We start from the raw sequence: 19,954 nt of genomic DNA on the forward strand, positions 1-19,954 counted from the left end.
TTCTTGAGACCAGAGACCATCAGTGTAAACCCTTTGTCTTCAATTGGATAAGTAAGATTTTATGAGCTTTAGAGCAGAGCCTGTAATTACATAGTAATTTAATTTTTTTATTAGGTCATTTGGATCAACACAATCAAATGCCTTGCTAAGATCACAGAAGGTGGCCTGGGCATATGACTTGGTCTCAAAGGAAGAAATAATTTCACGAACTAGTTTGTCTACAGCTTGGACTGTTTATTTGTCCCTTCGAAACCCGAATTGACAATGATTAAAAATTTTATAGTCTTCAAAAAAGGAATAGATTTGATCATGAACTATATTTTCATATATTTTTGAAATTACTGGAATTATTGAAATTGGGCGGTAGCTTAAAGGTTCGTTCCTTGGGCCCTTCTTATGAACTGGGCATATCCTGGATATTTTTAACTGATCTGGAAAGACTCCCTCAATCAATGAAAAACTTATGCAATATGCCAAGGGTACTGAAATACTAGGAATAATACTTTTTAGGCAATTGTTACTCATATTATATACATCACAGCTGTCTGAATTACTAAGTCTTTTGGCAACCCGTATAATATCTTCAGGATTTACAAGTTTCCATTGGAAAAGATCTGGGGTTATAACTGTATTTCTTAAAAAATCACTGGAAGTAAATTTAGTGTTACCGATTTGTTTTTTTATATTTGCTACACTTTCTACAAAAAAAGGTATTAAAGACATCTGGTGCAATGTGATGGTTGTTTGCTTTATGTAAACCACAAGTATGATATTTAATTATGTTCCAGGCCGCTTTACATTTATTTTTACTTTCTTCAATATATTTGGCATTGTACACCTTTTTAGCCTTATACAAAGATTGCCTGTACTTTTTTTTATAATCATTTAAATAATTCATAAGATTTAAAACTGGCTGACTGGAAGTTTTCAGCAGGCTCTTCAGAAACACAATTCTTTCCTTCATAACTTTTAAGTCCTTTGGTGAACCAATCAGATTTTTTGTTTACTTTACTTTTATGAAGTTTATTTTTTTTACAGGAAATTGCAATAGGTTGTTAATTATTGTGTTAAAAAGCATATCAAAGGCTTCTTGTGAATCTGTGAAGCAGTTACCAAAGAACTGTTTTTCCCAATTATAAGACAAAAGGCTTAAGTTAATTTTTTTCAAAAGCAGACTTAGGAACCACAAAATCTATACATTTACCTCGTTCATCATTGATTGGGTTGTCTCTAATTTTTTGAGATGGGGGTTTATTTTTCCTAAACTCCATTCCTACCAAAATACCATCATGGTCAGAAAAGGGAAACGTAAATATCCTGCAAAACTTAACCTGGCCTTGTGGGCAATTAGCAAAAAAATTATCCAAACAATTTTTTCCTCTGGTTGGGCTGAAATTATAACAATAAAAATTATATTGCTTTAAAAGGTTAAGAAAACATTTTGATGTTTTAACGAATTTCCCTATAGGGAAGTAGCTATTACCGTAGGTCTCATGGTAAGACCATCGATGTATAATAACTCTACTGGATAGCGCGCTAGGTGGTGGAAAAACGGTCCGTTCCCACCAGTCGAATTGGTGGGATACTGAGGCGGACGGGCCGAATGGACCTCTCTGTTTTACACAAACATACATTCACTCAACCTGCTCTGCTACACTTATTTGTTAACATAAAAATTTCAAATTGATATATTATTTTTCTGGAAAAACCAGTGCTCAATACTATGTAGTTAGTTTTTACACTAACATATTTTTTATAATTTATTTAGGCAAATTAAAACAGATGATTGTTTTTTAACACCATTAAAAACATGAAATATGTAGTAAGCGAGGAACTTTTTTATTTTTTGGTCAGGAAAAAAATTCCTGCGGCAAAGTTTTAGATCAAAGTATTAATTTTATTTTTTATTTGAAGCTTTTTTTGATACGGAGCCTGCTTGTATCATTTTTAAGCGATTAAAAATAGGCATAAAATCGCTTGGCGCAGCATTGGCGCTAGGAGCTCGGCCGGCTCAGCATCAGTTTACGGGATATAGAAACTGAGTTTCTAGCATTTCATTATCATTATATTACATCAAATATATGTCATTACATTACGAAGAATGGTAACTTAATTTACAGGCTTATTTTTATGCATTTTAATGCTTACCGGTAAGTCTATAGTTAGCAAAATTCTTTGAATCAAAGAATAAATGTTGGATTTCACAGTAGTATTTAATACCTAAGAAAATATTTTGTTATTATTTTACTTCAGTGAGAATAATGAATACATTTGAGATATTGGCATTAAATATCATACATTCATTTTATTTAGCAACATAATATTATTATTTCCAAACACGTTAATCACAGTATGACAAAGAAACATACTGTATTATAATATAAACAAAATATATATTCTTAAATGATGCACAGTCTCTCAATAATAATTGGGCTTCACCGAAGCAAATGATGACATGCATATGTGATCAAATAATTATTGTGATATACTTTGCTCTGGTTAATGTTCAAATATAAATAAATCTAACTCTTTTATATCACCACTACATTTCTTATGATATTTACTTTTGACACATAGTCTATAAAGTGTGAGCAAGTACGTAGATTAATTATATCTGCTTATAAAACCTCCTTAAGTTCATTACAATCAATTATCCTCGGAATATTTCCACAAAACTAACATAGCAATACACGGCGAGAGCGGGCGCGACGCTCGCCACTAGGGTGACTCATGCCTTTATCCCCACTCCTCGCGGACAGAGCGAGTCAGCGACGGACCGTTTTTCGAGCCCTACTTCAACCTGAGCGCGCAATCCAGGGAGTTATTATACATCGATGGGTAAGACTTAGGCCCGGGACCGATTTACTTTTTCATTTTAATGTCCCCAGAGGCCAAAAACACCATTCGTTCAAATTTTTATATATATATATAGATATATATATATATGTGTCCGTGAACACGATAACTTGAGTAATTTTTATCCGATTTTGATGAAATTTGGTTTGAAGGTGTAAGACGGGATAAACTTGAATGAGTTCGCGATCCAGCATGATCGGACCATGGGAACAGGGTTTTATGGGGGGTTTTATGGGGTAAAAATTGGTTTTTCTCACTTTTTACCCTCAAAACACAAAATTTCCCAATTTTTCTCTAAACCTTCTTAAAGAGCTTAAAAAAACAAACAATTCAGTATATCAAAGTGTTTTTGTACGGTTATTGGTTACGGAGAAAACTAAAAAAATGGTAAATTTAAAATTCCCATGTTATTCTTATGGAGAATATTGTAAAATGTTGTAGTTTGCTTGTTTATGGATATATTTTGATCAAACTTGGCAAATTTATTTATTTTATAGTAAGCTATCAATATTTTACTAAAACCACACTACTTTATTAGTTTCCTTGTAGCAGCAAACCTAGGTACTCGTTAAACCTAATGTTATTTAAATAGATCAATTGAAAATCAATTCGGCCAAATGGAAATTCGCTTAGACGGCAGGTTTGCTGCGGCGGGGGTATTTTGTCTTTAAGCACATCAAAATTTTCATTGAAATCACCTGTTACAACAGTCACATAGGTTTTCCACTGAGAGATTGAAAACGAAAACTTATCTAATATGTCAAGAAAAATTTTAGGGTTGCCAGCAGTTGAGTGATACAATGCAACAACAATTAATGTTATGTTCAGTTTTGAAAATTTTGCCCTTAGGGGTAGCGGGGGTAGGGGGTAGCTCAAAATTTTCAAATAGCAAGTATAGTCGAGTTTGGTATCATTTTACAGGTCGTGACGAAACATAACAAATAACATAAAGAAAATAGAATTGGACCAATAATAACAAAATGGCAGCTAAAAATGATTGAGGCAATGGTTATTTAAAGTAACCTCCGCTACCCCTAGAAGGGCAAAATTTTCAAAACTCACCATAATTCTTGTAGCCCTTTGTATCCAAACAAGTTGCCGCAAACCGATTTCAATTATCTCAAATAGTTAGAAAAGTTAAAGAGGGTGCAAGTTAATTTTTTTGCCACCCTCATAGTTATTTGGATTTAAAACGTTTTAGGGCGCCATTTTGTTATTAATGAGCCAATGTTGGTTTTCTTTATGTCAATTTGTTTCGTCAAGACCTGTAAAATGATACCAAACTCGACTATACTTGTCATTTGAAAAGTTTGAGATACCCCCTACCCCCGCTACCCCTAAAGGCAAAATTTTCAAAACCGACCATAATTATTGTAGCCCCTCATATCTAAGAAGGTTGCCGCAAACCGATTTCAAATATCTCAAATGGTTGAAAAGTTAAGGGGGGGTGCAAGTTACTTTTCAGCCACCCTGTATATTAATAGGCAAGCATGTTTCTTTAAAACCTTTTTTCTCACCTCGTGTGCATCACAAGGAAAATCTACTCATACTGTTAGGAAGGTATTTTCCTGTAGATGTGCAGAATCCCTTCATAAATTAAAATAGGCTCAAAAATAAGCACAAAAAACGAATTTGAAATTTGAAAAAAAAATAACATGGGTCTTATGAGTTGCCATGCTGGTGACGAAATAACAACAAAATATAAACAGAAAATCAAAAGAAATGAAATAAATTCCAATCATCACATGTTTTATTTACAGGTGAAAATGGAGAAGTCTGTACATTACATATTTTTGGTCGAGTTTCGACCTCTGGACGACCTCTAGTATAAATGGAATTAAAGGATCTTAACAGCTATTTCAACTTAACAATTTTATTCTGTGATGATAAATAGCATTAAAAGGTTACAAGATGTACCAACGCAGCACTATTAATTGTCTAAATTTATGACAACAGTTGCTAATTTCAACCAAGCAGCCGTGATACAACGTAACCAATCAATAGTTATCAATACTTATGAAGTCAAACGGGGTGAAGCCCATGGGTAACAGCTAGTTTGGTATAAATGGAGAACTAAGAAAAAGGCAAAAGCCTACAACTATTTGAATTTGTTTTATTTTTTTCAGATCTACAGATACCTAAGAGTATTTGACAAGGATTCTGGCTTTACCATAGAGCCATGTTATAGGTACTCTCTAGAAGGCCAGAAAGGTGCAAAAATATCTGCTACCAAGAAGTGGTAAGTTTGGTATCTCAATGTTAATTTTTACATTTTTGATATCCGCCCAGTTGTACTGTTGTACTATCTCTAAACTCTGTTGCTTTCTCTTTAAAAGCTGTTTGATAAAGCAAACAATTCCCTGAAGCCTATTTATGTAGAAGTTATAAACACACACACTCGTACATATGAACCAATCACCAAATACGGGGAGGATTCAGCCAGGCAAATTTGAACCTAAATGTTAGTGAAGGATGAGTGTTAGATCGCCTCTAGTTACCGGCATTAATTTCATCACCGAAAACCATGTGTTCTTTTAGCCAGGACAAGTCCAGGATGATCATCTATTAAAAATCCAATGAGAGCCAAGTCCATGTTTTTAACCATTCAAAAAGCTACGGTACTAGCTTTTCTCAGGATGGAACCTGTGATATGATTACTGTGAAAAACATTTATTTGATTGAATACTCCTGTGATTTACTATCCTTGATTTTATATCTGATCAGCTGTCCTGGTTTTTATATGTTTTAACTTGTTTTAGTTGTTGTTATTGTTTTCTAAAAATTTAGATTTTTATTAAAATAATGTCTTAGTTTTGAAAAGGTTTTACAATCATAATTTTAACAACTCTGAATAAATATGTAGTCAGATGAATTGTTTTGATTGCATTTGTGTTTTACCATAGTAATTCAAAGCTCTCTTTGACTTAAAACACTTATTGTTCGTCTTAGGTATAAAAATGAAAAGATAAACTGTCTGGTCGGGTGTATTGCTGAGTTGACGCTAGAGGAGGAGAACCAGTTGTTACACACAGGCAAGAATGACTTCTCCGTCATGTTCAGCTGCCGCAAGAACTGTGCACAGCTGTGGCTCGGACCTGCGGCTTTCATCAACCACGACTGTAGGGCCAATTGTAAGGTAAGCTCAGACCAATGTGGGAGTCTCAATTGAATTGTAATTAATTATTCAGCAAATATAAACCTAAATCTCAAGTGAGTTTTGTCAAGCTAGCATATATAATACCCAGTCGAGATCATCCAGTCACATTTGCATATTGACAATATTTAGCCAGATAGACTGAGCTCAGCTAAGCAAGGAAAGATGTGCCACAATGGCAATATTTTGTGTTTCAGTGTTTATTGATGTACTTGTACAAGTATCAATCAGACAGCAACAGTATTCGGGTTCCAAACGCAGGCTTAAAGCTGGACAAAACTGGCTGTCGTTCTATACTGGGAACGTACATAGACATTCACCAAATTTCTCTAATTTTAAACACATATTCCTATTGCAAATTTACAACTGTCGAAGAAGGCTATATGAAGGTGTTCACCTTGTGTTGTGTCGCGTGTTGCAGTTTGTGGCCACTGGTCGAGACACCGCTTGTGTCAAGGTGTTGAGGGACATTGAGGCAGGAGAGGAAATAACATGTTTCTACGGAGAAGACTTCTTTGGCGACAACAATTGCTACTGCGAATGCGAAACTTGTGAAAGGTAGGCGTTGTGTATTAATATACCAAATATGATTAGTATGTACAAGGATAGGGATCAGCTAGCTTACGGTAGATAGAGTCCAGATTAGCCTTGATTACACATAAAACACATGACACAACACAGAAAAACTTAATATTTTGTCCCAGTTAGGGACTTCATCAGAAGGGAGAAGAAAGAAAACTCTTGGATGCTCTGAGCAAAAACTTACAAAATAAGAAGTTTACCTAAGACACTTCTAATTACACCAAAACATTGAATGGATTGAACAAAACAGATTGTTAAACTTAGTGTCACTTTTATACCATATGTCAACGTAGAATTACTAGGTTATTGTAAACTAGTGATGGTCAAAACCAGAAATTTCAAAACTCAAAACCAAAACTTAAATCAAGTCCGTAATCTCAAAATCCTGACCCTGACATAATAAAATGAATATGTTGTGTGACAAAGTATATTTAAAACATCAAAGAAAATTATTAAAATAAACAACAAACATTAACATTAATTAATCTTCTGACACTAACATAAACAAGAATGAAGAATATTAAATACATTTAAAAAAACATATTGGCCTAGTCATCACTATTTGTTTGTCTTAAAAATATATCAATATGAAACTACTGTATTGTACGTGATATGTTAGCTCCAACTCATGTGTGAACTGAGATATAAACAATGATATAACTAAAATACTCAATTTCAAAAGATTTGAATCTTGAAACTCGCCGATAGAATCCGAAACTTTTCTAAAGTCTTGATGGATTTGAGATTCGGTTTTGACACATCGCTATCACTATTGTAAACATGATTTATCTGTTACATCATAGCCTCCTCTAATACAAGGTTGCACCAAGACAGAAGTGGCAACACTGTTGTTCCAGCCAACCAAAACAGCTGTAGCATTGATTCATATGGAGCGTCTGTACAATGTTTATGTTAGGATTGTTATCTAAACTTTTAGCCAGAACAATTTCCAAATATTCCTGTAACTACTTTAATTAGAACAATAAATATAGCCTACTATTCACAAATTGTAAGAAGTACAATGGTAACATTAATTGTTCGTTAGTAAAAAAAATGTATGTTTGTAAGGCTATCAATTATTTTAATATAGATACATTGCGACACCAAAACACAAACGTGAGTATTTGATGGCAAAGATGAGCGTTAAGTGAATGATAATATTTGTGTAGACTGGAAATATTCCCAACTAGGCGAGGAATTTATAAAATGGAAATATTATAAGGATATTTTCTTTGTTGAGAAACTTGAAAAAAATTAAAAGTGTAAAATCCTAAATGATTCAACAATTTGTTTTTAGTTTGAGAAGATGGATCTGGTTTCCTGTGAATTTTATTAGACAAATTTGTTGTGCATTATGTAGCCTACAAAATTTAATTCTCTATCTAACCTTGAGAATTGCCAGATTTTAGAGCATGGTTGTAGTCGGTTTAAATCCATCTATCTGTATAATTATTTGTTATAGGTTCATACCTATAAAAGATATCTTGTATTTTTACCAAACGTGTGAACAATAATATCTATTTGATATAGTTTTTTGCTATTTATATTCAACTATATATGCTTATAAATAAATTAAAGATTCTCTACTAGACTAGTTTGGGGATCCATCCAAAACTTGAAAAATCTAATTCTAATTTTACCTTACCGAAAGTTTTAAAACTATTTTTCACCATTAAAATTACTAAAAAAGGAACAATTAAAAAAGATACAGTAGTATTGATACAAAAATGTTGTAAATAACATACTAAAATTTTTTTTGTTACAGGAGGAGTATGGGAGCTTACGCTAAGGAAAATATTGAAGAAGATACTGGAAAAACTGGCTACAAACTCAGGGAGACTGACAACCGGCTAAATAGGATGAAAAGTCGACAGAAAACTCCTAACAAAACTGAATCCTCATCCGCTGCATCAGAATGTGGAAGTGACAGCAACAGTCGATGTTCGTCATCTGTTGGAGAGGGGAAGGTGAACAGTGCAGTGACACCGCTGAGTATGCGTGAGCTGCGACAGAAGGGCCTGACCAAGTACGACGCAGAACTACTGATTGCACAAGGCACTAAATTTTCAGACATCACAGCTGATGATAGCAAGCTGCTGTCGAGTTTTGGAGCCCACAATGAACCCTTAATCAAAGAAGTGGATAGAGAAAGTAGGCTTCAAGCAAGAAATTTACGGAAGTCATTAAATCGGAAGAAAGACCCAGATGAAGGTGGAGGATTGGCTGTTCCGTGTCAAGGTACGCCTGCACCAGATGTAGCTAGTGAAAACACGTCCATCGGTATGTCACTGCGAAACCACAAGAGGCTGAGTGAACCTTCACTGGAACCTGTCAACATGTCTACGATAATGAAAGAGAAAACTAACAACAACAACAATGATTTGTGCGGTCTTAGCTCGATATCAGAGAAAACTAAAGTGATAGAGCCAGTCGATACTAAAGTGAAACGGACAGAAGTATCAGTGTCTAAAAAGGAAAACGATAAAGCAGTAGCTTTAGTTAGAGTGAGTAATAGGCGTAGGAAAAGCGTTTTAGGTAAAGGGAACTCGGTTTTAGATGGTGTTTATATGCCAGTAAGTAAATCAAAAAGGTCATTGGCCAACAGACGGTCCAGGTATAATAGTGCCAGTGAAACTGTGATCCTCAAAACTGAACCGTTATCTGACAGCGAACAGTTACCAATTAAAAGTGAACTCCACGATGAAGCTGAGTCCTTCGTTGAAGCTCGTGTGCCAACTGCGGACTCGATAAAACTCGAAAATGATCTCAGTAGAAAAGAATTTGTCGCTAAAAGGGAAGTTCATGAAAAAGATGTTTATGAATTTGACGATTTTGACTGTGAATCCACTGAGCCAATGATGGCACTGAGAAGAATGAAGTTGGAAGAAAAGAAAGAGATGGACGAGCCAGTTTCTAACAAAATGGAAGTGTCGGAGCCATCTACTCCGGAGAAACAGGGTCGAATAAAAGTGACTCTGAGATTGAAGAGAAGTCCGATAGTAGGGGATTCCTCAGAGTCAGGGACAAGCTGGAGTGAAGAACCAGAATATGAAGTGTTAAGAACAGAGTATGACCCGTTGTGTGTCGAGAGTACTGATCAAGAGGACTTTCACAGAAAAAAGAAGCATAAGAACAAGGACAAGAGGCGAAGGAAAGCTAAGGAACACCTGGCGCTAACAACTATTAAAAGGGTAAGGCTGATTCTAGGGGGTGAAACACAGACTATCAATGTCCCAGAGCGCACTATGCTATCTGCGGTCATGACATGAAAATGTTTTATCCTATAAGACTGTTATGGTAATTTTTAACATTCGGCTGTTACGCTAAATTGTTCTTAGCTGTTGTTTTCCTGTATTTGTGATATTTATTTGTTTTAGTATTCGAGGTTTGGTTGTTGTAAATAACTGAAAACATTTTGTAAGTATTAATTTTCATACGAAATTATGCTTTAAGACATAGTCGATTAGAAATAGGATAAGGGAATAAAAAAGTTACGCTTTTAAATTGTAGGATAGTTATAATATATTTTTCAGGCTAATGCCTAAACTTTTACAAATAAAAAAAACTTTTAAACTAGATTGTCATTTGTGTAAAAGGTGAGACTTTTTATGCAACATTAAAAATCCTTTTATTTTTATTTTGTATATTTTTGTATGTTTTTTAAAGTTGTTGTTTTAGTATAATGAGGTTTTCATTTTAATTTAAAAATAAACAGCCATACTCTTTAGAGTGCATGACAGAATAGTCATAGGTAATCTATGATATAATCATAAAGCTTTTGATGACCAAAGCTTTTTAAAATCTTGTCACTGTTTTCCTCCTTAGAAATCAATGATAGATTTTTTTTTTTAATGTTGATGTTGGCAATATTAATTTTTAACACTGACATTTCAGCCAGAATTATCAAACAAAAAGATCTTTTCTTTCATAAATTTAACATAGTACATGTTTTAACTTGCTTACCTACAAATACCAGCCTTGGACATAATACTATTTGAGTGGCTATTCCATCAGAGACAAGATTACTTGTGAGTTTACTTACTTAATTTAAATTCCTTTTGCTTTCCATTTACATACTTTGTTCCCTTTAACATGTTTGCGACTACGGTGAAAATTTCTATTTTCTTATTTGGTAGTGAAATTAACACGACAATCAAAACCATTCTCTATTTTATTTTGCAAATAGCATTTTACAATAAATGTATTAGTATTTTAAATGACTCGCCAATCGCCATCACATACGTCTTTTTAATTACAATTAAAACATAATATGGATATACAAATATGAACTTGCAATCTTGGAGAGTGCATTTGAATGTTATTAGACTATCAAAAAGGGTTGTGCATGTTTACTAGCGCTACTCAACAACAAAAACCATTTAATTAATCCCTAAAAAAATATTCTCAAAGTGCACCGAGGAGTAGCCAAAAATATACTATGAAACTTACCAAGATAGTTACATAAAAAATGCTGAAACTCGATACCACAAAAAATTTCAGGCCAGAGCCATTCAAATGCGCTTGGATTGTGACATTCTTAGTTTAGCTTGTATTTCTCTTAACCAACAGATTCTTCATCTGCAGAAGAAGTTCATTGTGCTCTTATCGTGTCTAATAACATCCAAACACAGAAATCTTGCCAAAAGTGGTATCTTAACAGATGATTTGCAGTGGCCTATTACGAACTGTGGCCCCCTAGCTCTTAAGTGAGATATAAAAAAAAACACAACCTCGTTTTAAAAAATTGGCACAAAGAGTAATTACCATTTAACTACCTCCCTTTAAACTAGATCTAATCATCTTAATAAAATATGTTGGTTAACAACAATGCATGTAAACGTCGCTATTTAAATATTAGCTAATTTACAGTATTTGCTTTTTGGAAATGCAGCATTGCTATGTCGTTTGCATTATTTGTTGCCAATGAAGCCGTGCGACCATATCAACGTGACCCTCCTCCTTCAGTTCAAGAATAAAGGCCAGGTCCACTACAAGTATAAGTCCACTACACCGAGAACATTCCAGAAAGATTATATTGAAAAAAAAATTGTCTTAAAAACGTTTCGTGCCTCATAAGATTGAATGTGACATGCCATTGGCACTTAGGAAAAGTTCTGGAGTTGCATAGTGAAAAGGTGAAAATTTTAGGACAATCCCCTAGAAAAATGTGTAGCTGCGGCCCTGGCCCTGATAAAGGTTGTAACAGTGACGTAGCCAGAATTTCAAAATAGGGGGGGTCGACCGACCGGGCCCAGGTAAAAGAGGGGGGGGTCCGGGAAATTTTTGAAAATAAAGGCCCTAAAACGGTATTTTTTTAGCTCTCCTGGCATTGAAAATAATCAACCCCAACGTCAATCTAGTATTATTATATAATTTTACGTTTAATTTAACAAAAAAATATTATATTTAGGATCGGAAGGGGGGGGTCCGGACCCCCAGGACCCCCCCCCCTGGCTACGTCACTGGTTGTAACTCTGTCTCTTTGCACTTGAAACCACTGATACAACGCTTAACTTTTTCATTTTTGGCACTTTTCATTCGTTTACTCTTATTTTTGGATTCTGTACAAACTCTTTTTAAACACCACGACCGGGATACTCCCTGGTGGGGATTAATATCCGCACTAGTGAGTACTGCGACTATCTGCAGTACTATCCTGATAATTAGACCAATTTGTAAATTACAAGGCAAAAACATGGTCCAGATTCCACTATAAACTGTACTATAGGTCTCTTGGCTGTATGGGCTATAACAGTCCTGTCTAAGGAACATTTCGGCCTTAATCAGTAATAAGACTACAAGATTGCACCACTCATCCTACACCCATCTCTATTCATACTTTGCTTAAAATAATACCTTCGTATGGTCGCCATTTCAGTTTAAAGTATTAAAAGTACCTATGTTAATAGTTTATTCCCTATAGGGAAATTCACTAAAAAGTACTTGTGTACGATAAAGTGCATGACGTCGCAAATGTGTTAATGTCTAAGGGAGGAAATTATCGTAGAATGAGATTATTCTGTTTACAAATAGTCATTCCACCTGATTGTCAATTTTAAAATAAATATTTTATGTTTATAGGTAAGCTCTGAAAACATCCATCATTCAGAAGAAATAACCATTTCAGTTTGACGGCAAGAACTTGTATTTGCTTTTTATTTCTTACTTTCTCCACACTAATAACTTCCGTTCCGAGTTATTGACCCAATGCTTTAGTATTCTCACCCTTTGCTCCTTACAACCCTACTTTGTGTCAACAAAGAAATTGGGCTTCTGTTAGTGATTCAGAGGAAGATCTTCTGATTTGTGTACAGTAAACACTCATCTATCCGAACTAATAGAGAAAAAAAGTAATTATGTTTGAAGTATACTAAATAAGAAATGTATTGCAGTACCGTTTGGGTACTCTTTTTATATACCACTTAGCGAAAAAGTTTTAATTGTGTATCCTGGATTTTCAAAATAAACAACCAGTATAGTAATGAAATCTGCTACAAAACTGTGTAGTTAAAATAGTGCATTCTTAATTTTGCTTTATCAACTGCTGTCAAAATTGGCTGTATTGATGAGTGTTTACTATCTTTGAAAAGATCAATGTAAACAATTATACCATAAGTGATTGTCTTTAGTTAGTTTTTTTTTTCAGTTTAATGTTTATAGTTTACAAAAATCTCTTTCTCTAAGTTTGTCTTTTGACTATCTACTGGAACGTAATTTGAAATATCACCTCTCAAGAATGTATTGTTAATATGCACCACTTTTGACTATTGATAAAACTAGACATTCCATCCCCATGTTAAAGCTCTTGTCAGTTTTAGAATCAAAAGGTAGAAAGGTTGATTTTAGCCACCGACAAGAGCGCACTGATTCAAATTTATTATTTCTGTCAAGTTCACTAACTGTTTCATTTTAATAATAGTAGGACGACTTATTATAAGCTATACTATTTATGTTACATCAACTATCTCTTTAACAAAAACCTAGAGAAAAAAATATCATTTTAGACTTTGGCTTTTCCTGTGAAAGGCTCATTCTATTTTATTCTTTTTGAATAAAAAATGGCTCAGCTGAGATGGAATGTCTACTTTGTGTTCTGAAGTCAATGGCACATACAAGCTAATCAATTTTGCTAATTAATTTTTGCCAGAATGAAAGAGCTGTATTAATATAGCTTATGCAATTATGACACAATCATTCCTGTCTGTAAATATAAATAGATAGTTACTAATTAAATTTATTAAAATTAATTACATCCAAAACTATAAGAAATTTTTTAAGATTATCCTTCTTACTTGAGGTTTGAAGTGATAGAAATTGGGAGAGTGTTACAGATAAAATTTTATTGTTCTTGTATCCTTTTTTTGACTAAACTTATAAATCTCATTACCCTAATAGCATTCTATGACGTTATTTCAGAAGCATTTTACACTGTTGACTTCTTACATCATGTAAGTAATGTGTCCATCTCATATTAAAGTTATTGAAATTTCTGTAAAGGACATTTTGTATTCCAATTTGTAGTTGATTCTGTATTATAATCGTTTTATGGTAGTATTTGTGTAGTTTTCTATGTGTTTCAATTATTTTATATATATATATATATATATTTATTTTAAAGTCTCATTGTTTACAAAAATAAAAAATTTGGATTTAGAGGGAATTGTTGTATATGTCTTAATAGTCGGAAAACTGCACAGTTAGATAAATTTATACATCACATACTACCAAAATGTGTTTTATTTTTCATTCTCTTTTTTGTAGTCGAGTGGTTTCCTTTTTAATAATAAGACTGATTGTTAGTCTAATATTTGACTGAAATAACATTTACATATAAAATTACATTATGGATTTGTATTATGATTGTAATACTAACTAACTACAGTTCAACATTTGATAGCTGTTGGTAAAAGTTTCTACATTTAATTTGTAATCTATGTTTAAATTTTGATTAAATAAATTTGTTAAAGGTTAGGATGATATGATCAGTAAACATGTTGAAAGCCAAACCAATTTTGTTTTTTATTGATTTAACAAAGTAAAACTTGAGGAAAGAATCACGGGTACAAAGGTGTATGTATGCAAAGTACGGAAATAACCTACCTTAGAGGACAAATTTCCATTGAAATCAATGTTTTCTACAGATCTATTTAAGCATATTTGTTTATGGTTGATTAATCTGTGTAATTTGTCAAATAAATTGAATAAAATACTTGTATTTATCTTTGGAATAAAATATTTGTGTACTAGACAATTAAATGTTTCCACAATTGAGTGCATCTAGTTAACAATTTGACTTTAAATTGTTCCCTTGACTGAGCCTAGTGGTATTGTTAATGTGTAAATGTTAGGATAATTGTGTAAATACATATAGGCTTATGCCTAAGTTTAGTTTGAATGCTACGCATTCTAATATTTCCGTGCTGGAGTCTCTAATTCCTCCGTATTTCTCTGTAAACATTGTTAAAACTAAGATGTTATTTCATGTGTATGATATGTACATAATATATTGTATTTATTTAATATAGTTTGTTTTTCCTTCACGACTGAAAGTATATATTGTGAATAAATAACAATTTCTTAAAACAACCTGTTTTTATCAGTTACTCCCAGTTGCTCCTTGTGTAAGCATATTTTTTGCCACGTTATAGGGTTATAATTTCTATCAAGGTCTCTGGGAATTGGGAAACTAAATATTAACGTTCCACTTTTAATTTTCTCTTTTGTATTACCAATGGCAATGGTCATTGGAATTTAAAAATTGCACATAGAGTTCTGATGAAGACTGATTCCTCTATCTCTCTATTTTGGCAGTAAAATTTACAGTGTATGAACTTGTTTGTTTAAAATACCTAAGTAATAATCCTAGTTTTAAAAACAGATTGTTATTTTGTTGTAATAGTTGTACAGTTAAAAAAAAAATACTGTACACAGACATCAATGTCTTTAACCAAACAGACACAATAAATTAAGTAGGCTATAGAATATGTGGAAACGTGATTGATTTCATAATAATGATTCAGTCATAAATAGCATGTAAACAAATTTTTTACCAAAGGATGATGTAAAAAATAAACTAAACATACAAATATCATGACCCAAAATTTTTAGTGTTGATTTTCAAAATTCATTGATAAAATAAATAATTAAGTATTATTTTTAGTCTGACTAAAATAATCATTCATAAAAATTATCAGATTTGGAAAAGAGGAATAGAGTAAATAGTAACAGTAGGCTTGAATTGGCGTTTACACCGGGCTCCAAAGGACTGAAGTTTTTTTGTCTGAATGTTTTCAACACTTACAGTGTTTACAATAGAAATTTAGTTCCCAGGAAAAGTATGTCTAAATGTTTACAACTTTTACCAAAACACGTTTATTTATTTCGTATAAAATGTAATCAAACAAAAACTACTAGTTGTGCGGTTACTGTGCATATGAATGAATACATGAGTGAAAATTTAAAAACGTACGTTTTCATGTCCCTGGCCTTTTACTTCGTAGATACTGGATTTGTAGTTTATTATTATGTGTTTTAATATTTTTTGGGACGGGGGCAACATGTTACACACATTTATTCGGTTTTAAATAGGTTCTAAGTATTTTTTACGTATTTTTAAAGTCTCGAAATTCACGACGACGTGTCCCTAGAGTACATTTTCCAACTTTCACGCTGTTTTTAGACTAATTATTCATGCCGAAATATATAAAGCCATATTTTTATGTCATCAATGGTTATTAAACTTACAAAAAAGGAGCATATTATAATTTTATTGTCATTGCAGACTGACTACCATGACAAAATAAGTCTGTCCCTCGATTTGGTGTCACGACCATTTGGGAAAAATATTCAACTTTGGAGCACGACAGTGGCAAGCCTGGCGTCGATGGAGTCAGTTGGTTTTAGAGACTAGTTCGGGGTATACGTCAGGATTGTAGTGCCGGTCGTTTTGAGTTGAAAGGAGGAATTACAAGATTAATAAAGGAAAGATTGTGTTTTTTGTAATTTTGGTGTGTCCATGACCGTACGTAGTCATTCGATGAAGTAGACATGATGTTAATGTTTGTTTATAAGATATTTCAATTGCTAGATTAACCTAGAAGTCCACTTTGTATCCTCGAACATGAGGTGCAGGGCTACCGCCAGAACAGAGCCAAATAACACGTAATTTCACGACCAAAGTTTCACGACCATCGCGGTTTTTTTCACGACCAATCCAGCCTTATGGATTATAGTGTGTTTGGTCGTGACAATAACTTTAATATCCTATATATAATACGAGTAAAGTTTGAATACTTGTCAACTCGATCTGGGAATCGGCCCTAACAAAATCGTTTATATTTACGGAATAACTAAGTTCTGTGTCAAAAATAAGTTCTAGACCAGTGGTATAGCCAGGAAAAATCTATTTTCGCCATAATATGAGTACAAACTCTTGAAAATTTAACATGGGCCTTATGAGAAAACATTCCGCCATTGTTGTCATTTTGTTTACATTTTAAGACATAACGTGACGTTCTGTACCCACGGGCACCTCAGCTTGCACATGCGCAGAAGTTCTCTATCCACAGTATACTAGCAAAACAAAATACAGTACAAAAGGAAAAACATCAGTTGTTACTATTAAGCAAAGATTAAACTGAACTCGATACATAGTAGTCAAGGGTAGCAGTGTGGAGTGTGGGATCTGTTTATGACGATTAGATTACGGTATTTGAAATTTTAAAATGCAATGTAAAGGGAGGGAAAAAGGTCCGTGACGTAGGAAGTGGTGAAGGAAGTAGTCAAGGCGAGTAGTCCGGAGTGTGGGAACTGTTTATGACAATTAGATTAAGGTATCTGCAATCTTAAAATGATATGGGAAGGGAGGGAAACAGGTCCGCGACATAGGAAGTGGCGAAGGAAGTTGTGAAGGTGAGTAGTCTGGAGTGTGGGATCTGTTTATGACGATTAGATTAAGGTTTCTGCAATCTTAAACTGCTATGAGAAGGGAGGAAAAAGGTCCGCGACGTAGGAAGTGGTGAAGGAAGTAGTAAAGGCGAGCAGTCCGGAGTTCGGGAACTGTTTATGACGATTGGATTAAGGTATCTGCAATCCTAAAATGATATGGGAAGGGAGGGAAACAGGTCCGCGACATAGGAAGTGGCGAAGGAAGTTGTGAAGGTGAGTAGTCCGGAGTGTGGGCACTGTTTTTGAAGATAAGATTAAGGTATCTGCAATCTTAAATTCTATGGGATGGGAGGGAAACAGGTCCGCGACGTAGGAAGTGGTGAAGGATTTAGTAAATGCGAGTAGTCCGGAGTGTGTGAACTGTTTATGACGATTAATTTGAGATATTTGCAATCTTAAAATGCTATGGGGAGGGGGGAAACAAGTTCGCGACGTAGGAAGTGGTGAAGGAAGTAGTCCAGGCGAGTAGTACGGAGTGTGGGAACTGCTTTTGAAGATTAGATTAAGGTATCTGCAATCTTAAAATGATATGGGGAGGGAGGTAAACAGGGCCGCGACGTAAGAAGTGGTGAAGGAAGTAGTCAAAGCGAGTAGTCTGGAGTGTGGGATCTGTTTATGACGATTAGATTAAGGTTTCTGCAATCTTAAAATGCTATGAGAAGGGAGGAAAAAGGTCCGCGACGTAGGAAGTGGTGAAGGAAGTAGTAAAGGCGAGCAGTCCAGAGTGCGGGAACAGTTTATGACGATTGGATTAAGGTATCTGCAATCTTAAAATGCTATGGGAAGGGAAGGAAACAGACCCACGACGTAGGAAGTGGTGAACGAAGTAGTAAAGGCGAGCAGTGTGGAGTTTGGGAATGGATTAATGTATCTGCAATACTAAGACTGCTTTCATATTAAACTAATGATTTTACCTGAGCAAAGCTCGGTCCCCAGGTACTAATTGTAAATTGAACAGTTTAGTTCAATTGAAACACATAGTTTTGTTATAACTAATATTATAATTGAAGGATTGTTTAGAAAGATTTAGATTATTCCAGACAATTCACGACCGTACCGCTTGTCCCTGACCATCACGTTTATGATTTCTATCATAAAAATTTCAAAAATTAAAATATCGTCATATTTCAATGTTTTTGAGCGGAGCGAGCGAAGCTCTTATACGTCGACTTTTATGCATTTCGTAATACGCAAACTCCTCCTAGACGGCTGAATCAATCGTTTTCAAATTTTGCATGGTGATAAATACCATATCGGTGAGTGCCAACATCTATATGGCGTTAAAAAAGTCTCTGAGGAATCCGCCCCACTGGGTCTCAAAGTTTCAATGTAATCCTTATGGAAGCAGTATTTGACACATAAACAAAGACATATGATCAGCTGTTGACTTTTAAATGCAGTAGATAAATAAATAGCTGATAGCATTATTCCACAGATATTAGAACATAAACGGTGGTATGGATCATAAATATAATCAAATGACGACACTAGCTTGAGGTCCGTGACGTAGGAAGTGGTGAAGGAAGTAGTAAAGGTGAGCAATCTGGAGTGTGGAAACTGTTTAAGACGATTCGATTTAGGCAGGTATCTGCATTCCTAACATTCTATGGGAAGGGAGGAAAACGAGTCCGTGACGTAAGAAGTGGTGAAGGAAGTAGTCAAGGCGAGCTGTCCGGAGTGTGAGAACTGTTTATGACGATTAGATTAAGGTATCTGCATTCCTAAAATTCTTTGGGAAGGGAGGAAAACGGGTCCTCGACGTAGGAAGTGGCGAAGGAAGTAGTCAAGGTAGGCTGTCCGGAGTGTGGAAACTGTTTATGACTATTAGATTTTGCTATCTGCATTCCTAAAATGCTACTGGAAGGGAAGGAAACATGTCCGCGACATAGGAAGTGGTGAAGGAAATAATAAAGGCGAGCTGTTCGGGGTATGGGATCTGTTTATGACCATTAGATTAAGGTATTTGCAATCCTAAAATGCTATGGGAAGGGAGGAAAACAGGTCCGCGACGTAGGAAGTGGTGAAGAAATAGTCAAGGCGAGCAGTCTGGAGTGTGGAAACTGTTTATGACGATTAGATTAAGGTATCTGCATTCCTAAAATTCTATGGTAAGGGAGGAAAACAGGTCCGTGACGTACGAAGTGGTGAAGAAAGTAGTCAAGGCGAGCTGTCCGGAGTGTGGGAACTGTTTGTGACGATTAGATTAAGGTATATGCAATCATAAAATGCTATTGGAGGTGAAGGAAACAGGTCCGCGATGTAGGAGTGGTGGAGGAAGTAGTAAAGGCGAGCAGTCTGGAGTGTGGAAACTGTTTATGACGATTAGATTAAGGTATCTGCATTCCTAAAATTCTATGGTAAGGGAGGAAAACAGGTCCGTGACGTAGGAAGTGGTGAAGAAAGTAGTGAAGGCGA

At 34.6% G+C, this 19,954-nt stretch overlaps 1 protein-coding gene across 3 annotated transcripts in view; it reads left to right on the forward strand.

Annotated features, from left to right (window-relative positions):
- LOC128988710 (histone-lysine N-methyltransferase KMT5B) overlaps positions 1–15,178 on the forward strand; it is a 36,265-nt gene extending 21,087 nt beyond the window's left edge. For 2 of the 3 annotated variants that reach the window (XM_054410277.1, XM_054410279.1), the window contains 4 exons: positions 4,983–5,095; positions 5,806–5,992; positions 6,432–6,568; positions 8,358–11,790. In XM_054410277.1, the coding sequence (XP_054266252.1) occupies positions 4,983–5,095; positions 5,806–5,992; positions 6,432–6,568; positions 8,358–9,861 (1,941 nt within the window). In that variant the 3' untranslated portion in view covers positions 9,862–11,790. Of the gene's footprint in view, positions 1–4,982; positions 5,096–5,805; positions 5,993–6,431; positions 6,569–8,357; positions 11,791–12,673 lie in introns of those variants that run through there. The other variant, XM_054410278.1, reaches the window with a different exon arrangement.
- The last annotated feature ends 4,776 nt before the right edge of the window (positions 15,179–19,954 follow it).

Source organism: Macrosteles quadrilineatus, unplaced genomic scaffold (genome assembly GCF_028750875.1).
Source record: "Macrosteles quadrilineatus isolate MER2022 unplaced genomic scaffold, UCM_ALF_1.0 Scaffold_3__2_contigs__length_128488019, whole genome shotgun sequence".
Taxonomy (NCBI): Eukaryota; Metazoa; Arthropoda; class Insecta; order Hemiptera; family Cicadellidae; genus Macrosteles; species Macrosteles quadrilineatus.